Consider the following 16,464-nt stretch of genomic DNA (forward strand, 5'->3'; position numbering starts at 1 on the left):
ACCTCTGAGCAAAATTAGGCAAAAAAAAAAGTTTCCTGCCCAAGTAGTTTCCAATGCCTCAGGTAGATGGGGGAAGTATCACGTACCGAGGGCCGACCTCGTTTGCTGAACGGGGCTGATAGCACGCAGCAGTACGGGTAGGGTATGGCGACAGTAGAAATTAAAGCGGCACGCACAATGGACCAATATCTGGTCTAAGTGCATGGGGAAACAAACCCCTTGTAATAATAATAATAATAATAATAATTTCATGGGGCAGAATAGGTCCACTGCTCTAGAAACTAGTAACCGCCCATCTCGTCAAGGAATTCCCCTCCGTTTGTGGAACCCGAATTAATTACGGTCTTCACAGCAGCCTTCTTCTGACCCGTATCTTGAGCCAGATGAATCTAGCCCACATAATAATATTCTGTTTTTCGACGATCCATTTTAGCATTATCTTTCCATCCATGCATCTGAGCATCAGATTTTTATGATTTTTTTTTGTATCTCTCATATTTCGCAAGCATTATTCATGCTCCGTACATCTTGTCTTACTTTAATTGGAACCTACTTGTATTTATATAAGAATACAGACTATGTGACTACCTCAGCATTGCTTATCAGTCTGGGGTCCTGCTAGAAGTGCATGAATGATACTGAAAGAACTTCCATAGCAGGTCGCGAATGAACATGACATGTTTACAGCAGTTAAGATCACTCCGCGGATGTCGTAATAAAAATATCGTGGTCTGTTTCTATTATGGAACAAGTTGTCCAGATTGTATTAGAGACTGAAGATATTCACACGCAAATTCTCCGATACAATATCCAAGCTGATGGTGGCCCCGGAATTAATTCGAACCTCACAAATCTGCTGTAATACGTACTACGTATGTTCTAGACCAGTGGTTCTCAACCTCTGCGAGACCGCGGCCCGGTAAATTATTTTCTATAAGACGAGGGCCTGATATAATTGATGCCAGGGCCCGGTACCGGTCCGCGGCCTGCCGTCTGAGAAACACTGCTTTAGACTGCCATTTTCCTGTTTTACTGCGTCCAATACCTGAAGAATTACTTCGACATTGAAGGGTGTGGTTTTCTTGGACTGTATACAACTAACCCACTTCATTTCTTTTACTGTAATAAAAAATAATATTTCCGACGAATTGCTCATGAACTTGACGTTGCTGAAACTGAAGCAACTGTAATTACCACACTGCAGCCAGGGGATTCTCCACATCTAGCCGTCTTTAACCTACAGTTCTAGACCAAAAGTGAGATTCTTTTCTGAAGACTGGACAAATTCTTATAATTTAATAATATAAAGAGAATGTCTAGTATATTTATTTCAAATATTAGCATACACCACAAATACTCGGGTGGCACACAACACTGTGTACCCATCTCTGTCAAATGCCCAACTTATGAGGGAACAAGTTTTAATGAATACCATTTATTTTTGGTTACAGTGGCGGTCATATTACTGGGTATTCGAACGCCTGTCGATTCTTTGTTTCTATTTCTGATTCTATTTATTTTTCCTTTCGTCGATTTTCACCATTTTTATAGTTGCTATATCTTACCAGACTCTTGGCAGGTGAACAAGAGAGAAGAAAGGTAAGGCCCCATTGTGTATTGGCTAGGTCAAATAGTTGGCACTCGACGTCTATTAGAGCTTGTGGGTTAATAAATTCATTGCGTTCTATAATAAGACATTATCAAACTGCATCTGACTACTTCACACTGTCATACTTTTCTTATTGTTACTGGATTAATGTGCGGTTCGAGTAGCTCAGGGTACGGAAGGGTTGGCGATATTCAGAAAGTATCCCAACTTCCTATCGACAGAAGCGATGATGCAATGAACCACGAAGGAACGACGATAACAATGATGGATTACGTGGGTCAGATTACTGCGTGAGGTAACTCCTGAAGATCAAAAGTATGTACATTTTGAATTCGTCATATAATTCGTCTCTCAAAGTTACAATACATTGAACACTCGTGCAATTCAACAGTTTATATCTATAAGGACAAAACTCTTTAAAGCTCGAAATGATTTACACTCATTACAGTAATAAATAAGTAAACTTCTGCCACTGTCAAAGATGTATTATGGGATAATTTTTACAATTTCACATTCTTATTATCAATGCGATGTTCATATTACCACGCATTTAGTGACTAGACACGGGGTTTGGGTTGTTAATCGGAGTTACTGGTTCTTTAAACTCGTAACTACAATGTTTTACTGCGGTATGACAAATTCATGCACTTTAAAATTCACTACAGGACGCATTACATCTCCTCGGTCTCCTATGTATTGTATTCACTAGGCGTTGCACGGTAACGGCTTCCAACGCCATAGATTCCTCAGTTTCCGTGTTCAGTGTATTCATTGGCCAGCGATTGTCTCACAGTTCTTCATGGCTGCAACCCTTGGTTATTTTCTACCTCCTATACTATCAATATATGATGTGAGTCTACTGGGTGATAATGTAGATACCATAAAGAAAAACACACAAACTTTAACTGACGCAAGTAAAGAGGTTGAGAAGTAAACACAGAGAAAATTAGTATATGTTGCTGTCTCGTCACCAAAATGCAGGGCAAAATCATGATATAAAGATAGGAAACAGATGGTTTGAAAACGTGGCACAGTTCAGATATTTGGAAACGATGAAAACAGATCAAAACCTGATTCAGGAGGAAATTAAGAGGCGACTGAACTCGGGTAATGCTTGCTACCATTCAGTCCAGAACCTTTTGTCTTCCTGTCTGCTGTCCAAAAACATAAAAATTAGAATATGCAAAACTATAATTTTGCCTGTGGTTCTGTATGGGTGTGAAACTTGGTCTCTGATATTAAGGGAGGAATAGCCTATAGACTGAGGGTGTTTGAGAACAGGGTGCTGAGGAGAATATCTGGACCGAAGAGAGACGAAGTGACAGGAGGTTGGAGAAAACTGCATAATGAGGAGATTCATAACTTGTACTCTTCTCCAAGTATAATTAGAGTGATCAAGTCAAGGAGGATGAGGTGGGCAGGGCATATAGCATGAATGGGGGAGACGAGGAATGCGCGTAGGATATTGGTGGGAAAGCCAGAAGGAAAGAGACCACAGGGAAGACCAAGGCGTAGGTGGGTGGACAATATTAGAATGGATCTTAGAGAGATAGGATGGGATGGTATGGATTGGATTGATCTGACTCAGGATAGGGACAAGTAGAGGGCTCTTGTGAACATAGTGATGAACCTTCGGGTTCCATAAAATGCTGGAAATTCTTGAGTAGCTGCAGAATTGGCGGCTCCTCAAGAAGGGCTCAGCTCCATGAGTAAGTTTTTTTTAATGCTAGTGAGGTAGGACTAAGTTCCTTGTACTGCGGTCACTTCTGGCCTATTGTACCAGCCCCAGAAGACAGGTGAGGGTGATTTTGGAGCAATTGGAGAAATGAAGATTGGCAGGGGAAACCGAAGTACTCGGAGAAAACCTGCCCCAGCGCTACTTTGTCCACCACAAATCCCACTTGTTCAGACCCGGGATCGAACCCGGGCCGCAGAGGCGGGGAAGCCAGCGACTAATCGCTTGAGCTATGGCGCAGCTATAGTAAGTAAGTAAGTAAGTAAGTAAGTAAGAATACTATCAATATTCTCACCCCCGAGCCAGTCCACCCCTTATTTAATAACCACCCCTATAAAAGACCACATATGGACAAAACGGTTGGTGGTCTTCTTGGAGGTTTCACTGTGTGTAGAAAATTTTGAATATAGTGATAAACAATAAGTATCTTAAATAATTTTCCGAATTTAGGAGCTCCGTGCGTGGATTCGGAAATGGTAAATAAAAAAAAAGGGATTCAAAATATACTTGTTACCAGTCAATTCAGAAAAGTTTATAGTTTTATTTGTTTTTCAGAACACTGGAATTAAAATGCAGGCCAGCGTTTAAAGCATTAAGTGTGTAGTTGTTTCAGATGGCCGTGAACGTGTTGTATCCTTCTGACCGAAGAAATAAATTACAAGTATTGAAACAAAGTGCTGGATGTAATATCTGGACCTAGGGCAGTTTCTATTTACTTTATAACATCTATGGAAGTTGTATAATATTGCTGTAGTAGACATATCATAGCTGAGCATACAATTCAGGCTGGGAAAATAAACTAATACAAAATCATGGCTGGAAAATTTCCAGAAAAAAAGGGCATTTGGGGAGGGGTTAAGGGATGAACGTTAAATGTATCGCACAGAAAGAGATTATGAGAATGCGAATCTGAAAGAATGGACTTCAAGATTTTATTCAATGACATGTATTGACATTATGCCTATGTATGTCAAACTGTCGATTCCTATATTAGGGAAATAATTTGCGTCCTTACATAGCATCCGTTTGGTCGCTGGAGTAATGATTGTGTGTTCTCAGATGCGAGGAGCTGTCTGACATGCGACAAAGTCCTTGCCGAGCTCGAGAAGATTGATGACGACACAGATACCTTCGGAGTGGACTTTGTCAAAATCAACGACAAAAGACTCGCAAAGCACTATGGGATCAAGAACTTCCCCGCTCTCACGTACTTCCGAGAGAAGGAACCTATTATTTACGAAGGTATGTACTGGCCATTCTCACCTGTTATCTAAATATATAATTGCAGTGCAGTGGTTGTGGCATGAAGCTTATCTTGCAACTCATTTCCACAGATTAGCAGAGAAACGGAGACCGAAATATTGGTAACTGTTATCCCTACAGTAAATACACATATTTAGTTTTGATACTGAGTGACAAGAAACCATCATATTTTCGGTATAGGTTACGGCTTTTGCAATTTAAAATGTGTTTTGTGTAGCACTTATAAAATGTAAATTGTTTTCGCAGGTGTTATGTTGCTAATATCTTATTCATACATTGAATATTTATAATTCAACAATAAAGGTACATGTAACTTATTGGCATGTTCACAACAGCCCTCCACCGATCCACATCCTGATCCAGATCAATTCAGTCGATACTACTTCATATTATCTCTCTAAGATCCATTTTAATATTATCTACCCACCTACTTCTTGATCTTCCTAGTGGTCTCTTTCCTTCAGCTTTTCCAACCAATATCCTATATGCATTCTACTTCTGAATTCGTGCTACATGCCTTACTCATCCCAAGCTCCTTGTCTTGATCATTCTAATTATACTTGGCGCAGAGTACAAGTTTTATGCGTCCTCATTATGCAGTCTTCTTCAACCTCCCGTCATTTCATTTCTCTTCCCCCCCCCCCTGGCACTACAGCCCCAGTAGGCCTAGGCCTACCTCCTTGACCTTCTCCGTTCACTTCGGTTTTTCTAGATCTTATACATTCGGTAGGAGTCCTTGGGCGGGTGATCAGCTCGTCGCAAGGCCTCTACCTGTATACAAACACAGAAAAACTCACACACATAAACTAAACGTCCATGCCCTGAGTGGGATTCGAACCCACGATCGCGGTTTCCAAGCGAGCGAAGACAGTACATGCCTTACATCGCTCGGCTACCGTGACCGGCCATTTAGTTTCTCTTGGGTTAAAGCATTCTCCTCAGCACCCTGTTCTCAAACGCCCTCAGTCTATGTTGTCATTAGTGTATGTAAACAAGCCGATGCACTTGCAAAGCCTTTTATTCGTGTATTTGATTAGGCAAATTTTACCTTACAGAACTTCTGCCTTAGGTATTATATTAAAAGTGAACCTTATCTTATAATGTAAAACTGTTTCTGCCTTATTTAATACATCTATGCTTAAAGCAGTTTAGCGTACGGTACATGCCTTCAGCGACCCCGAATAAGATCAAGCTCGTAGACCATGAATATTGAAACTCAGGGTGCTGAAATTTGGGAGAATGCCAAGGGGTATTTCTATTGTAATATACTTTCATGGATATCATGCATCCCCAATTAATTCCGCTAAAACGAATGAAAATGAGAGAGTGAAGAAAGAAACGGAAGGAGAAGGTGATGAAAAGTAAGCTCTAATGTTTCAATGGATAAGTTTTATTGACCAAAATAAAGATACACCCCTATAGACTCGTAAAATATCTATTTACAGATGATGATGCCTCAGATAGCTTCAGTTTAGGCAGACGTGAATTATAGGTGAAAGTTTGATGGGGTGAACGTCATAAGCATATAATTTGATAGGTCTTGGATCTGCAGTTGGAGAATCTACACGCACTGCCAACTTAACAAAATCTGTATTTATTTTTGTGTGGTGCACATTACTATTATGCTTATACGGTACTTAAAATTCAAAGTTCTAAATAAATTAATTATCAAGTTGCCGAATTACTGATGATCAAATATTAAATTAAATCTAAACATATACAACACAACATCATCAAATATAGACAGGACTCATATCTGTCCTTTCTATTAGTTGATTTATATCAGATGATTTCAAAATTAAGTGGTTCCCAAATTATGGTGGTATGAGACGTACCCAGACTCGGAGTAGCCTGTATCTACTGAAACACGCTCGCCATATTTTTCGAAAGAAAATCCTGGACATACTTAAGAAGTGACGGGGGGGGGGGGCAACGAAATGGAGCTGAGTAGGAACGGTCACATTTGTGTTCTGAAAAATTGATGACATCGTTTCTTTAAGAGGGGGAACTAGAAATGCCCATATCTCAGTCAGCTCAGCAATACTTCTCCATTTGTTGCTTTTGTCAGTGCGTTACTTACTTCAAAAACGGAGGTGAACTGTCGCTCCAGACCCTGTATTAATTTTGTAAACTAATAATAAGAAGACTTTTCGAAATGTATAGACAGACATTCAAAGGTTCGTAACTAACTAACTCCATGGAGCTGAGCCCTTCTTGAGAAGTCGACAGTTGTGCAGCCACTCAAGAACTTCCCAGCATTTTATGGAACCCGAAAGTTCATTACCGTGTTCACAACAGCCCTCAACTGGTCTCTATTCTGAGTCAGATCAATCCAACCCACACAATCCTATCTAATCTCTCTAAGATCCATTTTAATATTGTCCACCCATCTACGTCTTGGTCTACCCATTGGCCTTTTCCCTTCTGGCTTTCCCACAATATCCTATATGCATGCCTCTTCACTCCCATTCGTGCTACATGCCATGCCATGCCATGCCAATCTCGTCCTCCTTGACTTGATCATTTTAATTATACTTGGAGGAGAGTACATGTTATGAAGCTCCTCATTATGCATTTTTCTCCAACCTCCTGTTACTTTATCTCTCTTCGGTCCAAATATTCTCCTCAACACCCTGTTCTCAAACATCTTCAGTCTATGTTCCTCCCTTAATGTCAGAGACCAAGTTTCACACCCATACGGAACCACAGATAAAATTATAGTTTTGCATATTTATAATTTTTATGTTTTTGGACAGCAGACGAGAAGAGGTTCTGGACTGAATGTTAGCAAGCATTACCCGAGTTCAATCGCCTCTTGTTTTCCTCCTGAATCAGATCTTGATTTGTTATTGTTGTTCCCAAATATAGTAACTTCGCCGACAAGCGGCGGTCGCTTAGTCGGTATATTTCGCTTGCGGACTCAAGCCACGGAGTTTGTTTTTTGTTTTTGTCCCAAAATATCTGAACTGTGTCATATTTTCGAATCAACTGTTTTCTATCTTTATGTTATGATTTCCCCCTGTATTCTGGTAACAACACAGCAACATATACTTAGATTTCTCTGTGTTTACTTCTAGACCAACCTCCTTTCTAGCGTCAATTAAAGTTTGCGTGTTTTTCTTTATGTTATCTATATTATCTCTACGTAAATTCACACCATCAGCATAGACCAGCAGCTTTTGTGACGCATTTAATTTCAGTCCCAACTGGCTTTCCTGGACCTTCCTAATAGCATATTCTAGAGTAAAGTTGGAAAGCAATGACCATAAAGAATCGCTTTTGTAGACCATTTTGGATAGAAAATTTATCAGAAAGATATTTACCTATACGAACTTTACTATAGGTTTCATTTAAACGTATTTTAAGCAGCCTAACTAGATTAATGCGTACACCAAAATCTACTAGAATATTGCACAAGAATTCCTTCCTGTCTGAATCATAGGCTTTCTAGAATTCTAGGTTCCTATCGCCGGAAGTAAGTGCGAAAGACATATGTTACCATTCAGCAGGGAAGTTTTGTATTCAGTATTCTGCTTCTTCACAGAAGTGCTGTAGCCCAGTATCACTTCTGTGTATATGTGAAAATGTTTGTATATTTTCGCAACCCGTAGTTCAGCTTCCGTTGAAGACTCACAATAGCCAATTTATACACAGTTTTGCGCGATGTGTTGCGTCACAACCTGTTCCAAATTTGTTCCATTTCATTCCCTTTCCGTTCTTTAACGCCATTTGTTTTTCCTCGACGAAGAGCCTCACCAGGATTTATACTAGTGTTGTCACTTCAAAAGTCGATAACTTTCTGTGTCTCTATGTGATTTTTATGCATAATTTTAACTTTGAAAAGCAACACACTTGCTTCAGTGTTCCTCGACTGAGTGTACATGTACTTAATAGTTTATTCTTTACATATTTGGGATGAAAAATTAGAATTCCGCTTGATACTTTTACTGACATTCTGTGGGTGTATGCACACCTGCGGTAACATACATGGCTTCAGACAAGACATCACTGACGCACAGCCCAGGGACATTCGTTGCAGTAGCTGTCAGTACACAAGGAAATATTGATCACATATAAGCGAAATAATTTTCGATGTCCAGTCGCTAGAGTGGAATGACAAGTAATATTAAGGTAATCGTACGGGAACATTCTTTCTCATTTCGCAATTTCAGTGGATTTAAATTCATAGAAGTCTCTTTGGAAAACGACTTTTTTTTCATAGTTGAAGATGCTGATTGACTAGCTGCATTATGTTGCTTATCCGAGGATGATTAGTCTGTCCTCCATACGAAATCGTGAACACAAGCAATGAAATGGAAAGAGTTTAAATGAAAACCATATTATACATGAAGAAAGCAGTCTTCTGGGATTTGGCACCGTGTATATGTGGTGTTAATCGACGTTTCGGAGGAACGTATCGCTTCCGTCTTCAGACTGCTTTTACCGGTTCTCACAGTCTCTTCGCTTGCGGATTTCTTATATTTTTCCTTCTACCCTGAAGATGGAGGCGATACGTTCCTCCGAAACGTAGGTTAAAAGCACATACACACGGTGCCAAATCCCAAAAGACTGCTTTCTTCATAGTCACCGCCGTGAAAGCCTCAAATCTTACATATTATACATGTGTGTACCTGGGATCTTCCTAAGGGTGTAAAGGGCTGCTTGCGTATAAGGCTGACAACTTTACCGCCATCTGTGAATCGATTTTCTAGAGAAAATGTGGGAACCTCGACGTCTCACAACCCTTTGGGCCTTCATGATCTGTTACATGGCTACCTTTATCTTTTACACAGCATTATATCCAAGAAGATATGCCTCTTCATAATTACCGCTGTGAAAACCTCAAATCCTACAAGGCTTAAGCATTTTGAAATCTTACCGAGTGTAATATTTCATAGTTTCAAGGACTAATATATTAGATACACTACGACTTCGAAATGCCACGGATAATAAAAGAGTTATAGATATGAGAACGTTCACACTCAAATTGATTAAGCAACTCTTGAGATAATAAAAATACACCGCCTGAATATTTTCTGCTGACGCAGGGAAAATACTTAAAATGAGTGTCATCCATTCTGTGTGAATGCTGTTCTCCTTCGTCAAGTTTATTTTTAAAATTAATTTTATTCGAAATATTTCCCAAATATTCACAAATCTAACTTTTAATTTGTTATTTGCCGTTGAAGAAGGCGCTGAAAAACAGGGCTTTATCTTCTTTCCTTCTTTTTCTTGGGGAAAAGTAAATATAACTGAGCTTTTGAGGTCCCCTGCCATGGTTTACAAAATCATATCTCCTCTCATATTACAGTTTGGTATCCTGCAGGTTGCCGTTAAAACATCTTCTCTTTTCACTGTTATTTTCAAATGCTTTCGTTTGCCGACAGAAATTTATCATTGGTTATATTTTTAGGTGCTTATGTATCTCTGTAGACAGTTTCTTCTCAGTCTGCTTTGTAAAGGGAAAGACTGAGGATAAGTTTAGCAGAAAACAATGCAGATTTTCTTACACCAAACGAAATATGAATGTAAAAATTAAAACTGGAGTCTCTTCTTATTTGTCACCCCGTGAAGACTAATGTTGAACACGGATCTACAGCTCACGCTTACTTAATCTTGACACTACTTAGAGATGAGATAAGTTATCAACTTCAGTCTCCTTTCGCTTTACTCCAAGAACCCTCTGGGGAGTAGGCTAGATGGATCCCACAGAAGTCTGACGGGATGGAAATAGATGGCCCCCCCATTTATGAAGAAAGCCCGACACCTGATAATCTTCGTTTCGACACTGCACACGAGAACATTCTTATAAGCACGCACATGTTTAGAACACATCTATGCCATTGAAAGTGCGATGTGATGTTCTAAATTTTAATTATACTTGTGATTTAAGATTTCCTGTTCGTGAAGTGGGTTTCTTGACGTCACCACACGAAAATTAAAAAAAAAGAACCACCTCAAGTTACGTGACGTTATACAGTGAATAATATTGAAGGAATATATTTTATTTATTTTTTATTTTTAAAAATCTAATTAAATTATCATTAGATTACTTCACGACGCTGCTTCAACTGCAGATTTTATTTAGTCCCGAGTGAGCTGGAGATAGGATTGCGAATGAAAAGCAGAGATTTAAAAGAAGAGGCGATCGTGACATGCTATTTATGTGGAAAATTAATAAAAAAAATCTATAAGGATAAACAATAACCTGACCAAAATTCAAAACGTCCCTCCCGGAATAAGTCCAGAATATTTCTTCTGCAATCAGTATATTTGGTTTAAAAATTTATTCTAATTGGTTAACTATTAAAAACACTTGTAATAATTAATTCTATATAACGTTCTCTGATTCTGAGCCGAGTTTTATTACATGATTTTAATTTATTTTGCAGTTAACCAATCAGATCAATACTCTGGTTTCAGAACTTAGTTCAGTTTTATTCCTAAGCATGTACAGAGGTTTACATTCTAATATAATTGATCAGCGCTTACGCTTCGCCATAGAGAGAGGTCTGGGTTCAGTCTGAACGAGATTGCTTGAATAATGGTAATAAAAATGGTACAGAACTGAGCAATGGAGAGGCATACGTTTGCTTGTTATATCATGAGAACCAAACGTCACACAGTTTAAGCAATCGGGCGAAGCTAAATTGAGCCAGACGCTTAAATATAGGTCACGAGGTTGAGTCACTTCAGCTTCCACTCAGGCGACTTTGGCGTACGGGTTACTACTGGCAAACGGAACGGCACAGTGCAAGATTGACGTCTAGCTTGTATACATATACATCAATATAGATACATGAAGCAGAAGCAACTTGGAGGGGGGGAGTATTCTCTGTGTAAGGAAATAAAACATATAAGAATATTACTCTTTAAAGAAAAACAATGTAATGTACGAGTATAAAGGGAGCTTATATTTACAAACTATTATATTGTCACGTGACTGAGTGACTATAGACGCAGTTTGGATTGGTAATAGGATTTTTGATTCTTACAGAATGTAGCTACAAATAGCTATAGCGCTAACACTAATTTATACATTCTGCAGTTCGCTAAAACACACACGAAGTCTTCTTACTCTGCTGTGTCTTCACCGGTTGTCGCCTGGTAACGGTTTCCAACTTTGTAGCTTTCTCAGCTTCCGTGTTTGCGTCCTTACTGGCTGGCGGCTGTCTCACAACTAACTTATTGTTCCGACTCACTAACTCCCAGGCCATCTCACACCAATCTCCTACTCTTCTCACTGCTCTCTCCAGACTTTCTCTCCCATGGCATCTGGTCCTCGTTATATAGCCGCGGAAGGGACCGAACAGAAAATACCGCTTTCAACAAATATTCTATTGTAGCATGCGTCTGTTGCGACCATTACCTAGCAACGGTCATTATTTACAGAGCCATTACCTAGCAACGGCTATTATACTATATAACTGTATATTTCGAGGTCGTTGCCTAGCAGCGGGTATACATGCCACAATATGTAATATTTATAACTAGCTCTCTAGCATTATGCCCTACGAATTTTTATCGCTTATCAGTATAAAAATGCGAATTGTATTATCCTCTTTACAAATCAGGCTGATTCAATTTAATATCTATAGGCTTATTTAATAAGTTATTTCCTATTCGGAAATAACTTACTACTACTGTTCCTACTACTACTACTACTACTACTACTACTACTACTACTACTACTACTACTACTACTACTACTACTACTACTACTACTACTACTACTACTACTACTACCACCACCACGACTCCTATTAATATTAATACCACTGCTTGTACTACTACAACTACTAATTCAATTGCATTCTTATTTATCTGAGTAAAATTTAACAGCACAAAGGCCAATTACAAATAGAGCACAAGTAAAGAAATGGAAACAAAATACAAACAAAACAAGACAGATTTATATGATTCGAATAATAAGAATAATTCAATCAAATTCTTAATAATAATGATTTTATTAATACTGCACTAAAACTTTTAAATAATTGCACAAACAAACACAGACCGAGATAGTGCATGGAGCTGTTGTGTCTGTCAGCGGGCAGGCCAACTCTCAAGAGTTCGTTCGCTGATGTCCGTAAGACCGAGAACCGCGTCCGAAAATCGATATAAGATCGAAAGAACGAATTGCCCGAATCTCGAATTACCGATATCTGAGGAATACCTCTAGTTAGCAGGGTAGCAGCCTAGTACAGAGTCAATATCGGACTGGAGTAGATTGTAAGCTTTAGGAAATTAATGGCACAGTGATTTTCAACATGAGCAAAACGTAGACACATAGAGTAGATTGTTGCATCACATAAGTGGATAGTAATACTGATAATATATTCAAATTTACCAGCAGTGAATATTTGACTCGATTAGGATTCGTGCCTATGACCAACTGTTGAAAATTTTATTGTTCTAGCCCATGAGCTAAATTATTTTGTTGTTGTTGTTGGATTGTTGAATTTTTTTTCTTCTTTCCTTGGCCCTACAGCCCCAGTGGGCCTANAATTGTTGAATTACGTTATGTAAATACGACTCTGGGAACACAAGAGTTTATTGGTCTAGAAGGCCGCAATTGGCAAGCATGATTTATGAGTTCTTCTCAGAGTTCTCTCTTAATATTATTATTTTTTTTTTGTGAAATCTGCTTTCAGCACTAGTTGAAGTGATAGATGAAATATATAACTATATTATATAAATATAAATATGTATGTATGAAAGATCCGGTGTAGAAAACCGAAATTAACGGCCGTGGGGATTCGTTGCGATGACCACGCTACACCCTCTATCCGCAAAATGTTGGCACTAAACTTCGCGGACAAGCGGCGGTCGCTCGGTCGGTATGGTTCGCTTGCGGACTGGAATCACGGAGTTTGTGTGAAATATTATATAATTGACATTTATTCGCTTTCTGAAATTTGGTGCAAGGGAGTCTACAATAAAGTGTGATGTACGAAGTTAATTTTTGGCCATATACATCTTTATTTGTTTTGTGCTCAGACTGTTCTAGAACATAGGGATTCTCCCCTGTGGTCATGCTCATAATTATTCTGAGGGCCACTCATGCTTCTGAAGCTGATCTCTTGCTCCTGTTCCTGTAATGCTAATGATACGTCGCGACGCCTTCATCTTACAGCAACTTGAGCAAGGCGTCAGTTTATCTGCACTCCACATGGGTGCCACCCTTCCTCGTATGTCGACAAATGTTGGCAATTTCTAAGTTATCTAAAGCAGCTCCTATCACTGTCAGTACCGAATTATTGCTTTCGTGATGACTCTAGAAGCCTGGAGATGTAGCAGAATCCTATAAAATTTAATACCTAATTTTACGACGCAAAAGAAATCATATCCCTCGAATGGAAAAACTTGGTACGTCCTCGTATGCGATAGGAAGGCCAACTTTGGGCCGGAAGAAGACAAAAGAATTGTATTTTTTCTCCTGCTGTTCCCGTTATCATTATTGTTGACGGCGGTGGCGGTGGTGATGATGATTGAGGTACCTAGCATCTAGACCAGTTGAGGAGCTAACCCTGCCTCCTATTTAAGGAGCCTCAGAGCTTCTTTCTCCTGGATGTGCTGGCCGAAGCGTGTAGTTGAACACTCACCTTCATCTAGTGCTGAGTTTAAGAATGTGTGGTGGTTTACCACGTTCACCTTTATCTTCAGAATGCCTTACAAGAAAGAGTCTAATTTTGTTCTTAAATTTCTGTTCATTTTTTTTTCAGGAGATCTCATGGATGAAGAAAATGTACTGGACTTTCTCACCAGTCTCGAAGCAATGGATCTCCCGGATAGGATCGAGGAAGTTAACGCCAGGATCCTGTCCAAGATTGTTCAAGATACCGACTACGTAGCCGTGCTTTTCTGTAAGTGTGACCACGCATCTACCAACATTTTGAAAGGCACAGATATCAACAAAATGAAAGTGTGTTTCTGTCTTAATTTGCCATATATGTTCACCTGGTGTCAAATAAGCCTATATGAATTTCCTAGTACCAATGTCCTGTTGGTGACATATAACATTTTTCATTTACTAACAACATTCGTCCTCTTGTATTGACAGTTGGAAAGAAATGAAAGCAAACGAGGTTAGCGCATAGGTATAATTTTTATTCTTTAGTTGTCAAATTATGTGCAGTCATAATATAATCGCCCAACAGCAAATTCGCGCGAGATTTAATGATTGCAGAATCCATACGACCAACCCGAATGTACATGTTGGAAGAATTCAAAACAAGACACTAGGAATAAGAATTTAACCCTTTAAATCGCAGTGGTACCACCTTCCTTAACATACCAAACTCTGTATTCTGCCCACGGATTGTATTTTTGCTCCGTATGGTTCTCACAGTAAAGAGCAACTGTTTCCCTGAACAGCATTAATCTGTTGGGCTTTGTAGCGGAAACGTGCTGTGTTTCCTGTGAGGTACGAACTTGGTTGTCATATAGTATTAGTTAGATAAATTTAGCCTTTAAAGGGTTAAAGCGGAAACATTAGTTCTTCACATGGCATATGGTTACTTTATTTATCCATACCATAATGTATAGTATCTAAATATTCAAAGAAGAAATAAACCGAAGTTCCTTCATGCAATAAAGTAATTCATAAGTAACGAGCTTCACACGTATGCAGAAATACNGGTTACTTTATTTAGCCATACCACAATGTATAGCATCTAAATATTCAAAGAAGAAATAAACCGAAGTTTCTTCATGCAATAAAGTAATTCATAAGTAACGAGCTTCACAGGTATGCAGAAATACTACTTCAATACCGTGTATATATGGATATATAGATGGATATATATAGATAGATATATATATAGATGGATGGATGGGTAGATCGTCGTCGTCGTCGTCATCATCATCATCATCATCATCATCATCGGCAAGTCGCCTCACTTTTTAAGTCATAGCCTCCCTTAGAATATTCTGCTTGATTTATCCGTAGACCATGTGGTTTTAATTTCTTTGGATTTCGCAACAATACATTTTTACAGAGCAAGGTCGTCAGCCTTGCGTCCAATCCCGAACCTGGAGGATCATATCCCCCAATGATAGAGTGGCCCAGTTACACCCCCATGTACTGGGTTTCTTTTCGTCGCCTTCTACAACTCCCAGGGCCACTGTGGAGGTATTCTAACACGCCTCCACATGGGAAATATAAATATATGCGTGTATGCAAGTGCATGAAATAATTTAATAACATCTTTCACTATTCTCTATTAGGAAAAAGCTAATAAGCGAGGAACAGAATAACTAAAAATGTTGAATTTTTCTCATGTAATAAATAATATTTCCATTAGGGATTGTCCTTATTCCTCCTCTGTATATTTTTTATGTTCTGAGCAAGCATGGTGTCTTATTCAAATAAAAGGTTTTCGTTTCTTTCCAACTTGGATGTAATAGAGCTCATATTCAATATTATTATAACGAGACAAACAAAATAGCATCTGGTGTCTTACTCATAAAAATTTCATTATAATTGTAATTTAAAAAAGAATTCGACATTGTAGACTGGTATGGACTCTATACACCTCAAGTAACATCAGAAGTAAATTTACATTTTTGGGCTATTTCATTTTGAATTATTTTTATTAAATGAAAAATAAAAAACGAGTAAATGTCTAATCATTCATTGAACAGATTTTCTGGCATGCAACACATCAATAGCCATTATTGTTCACGTACATCTTCGGTAACCAAAAGAGAAGGAACCCTACGACAGTCCTTGGACGTTATGTAGCAACCAGTTTACTGGATCGAGATAACTTTCATCGCGAGTCGAAAACTTGGTTGTGCAACCCGTGGCGCTGTTCCAAGGTGACACACTTGCTAAGCAGAACGATTCATCTCA

At 38.8% G+C, this 16,464-nt stretch overlaps 1 protein-coding gene across 7 annotated transcripts in view; it reads left to right on the plus strand.

Annotated features, from left to right (window-relative positions):
- LOC111871518 overlaps window positions 1-16,464 on the plus strand; it is a 139,945-nt gene that overhangs the window by 39,495 nt on the left and 83,986 nt on the right. For all 7 annotated transcript variants that reach the window (XM_023864682.2, XM_023864678.2, XM_023864679.2 and 4 more), the window contains exons 2-3: window positions 4,404-4,586; window positions 14,333-14,473. In XM_023864682.2, coding sequence (XP_023720450.1) covers window positions 4,404-4,586; window positions 14,333-14,473 — 324 coding nt within the window. The remainder of the gene's footprint in view (window positions 1-4,403; window positions 4,587-14,332; window positions 14,474-16,464) is intronic.

This window comes from Cryptotermes secundus, unplaced genomic scaffold (genome assembly GCF_002891405.2).
Source record: "Cryptotermes secundus unplaced genomic scaffold, Csec_1.0 scaffold934, whole genome shotgun sequence".
Lineage (NCBI taxonomy): Eukaryota > Metazoa > Arthropoda > Insecta > Blattodea > Kalotermitidae > Cryptotermes > Cryptotermes secundus.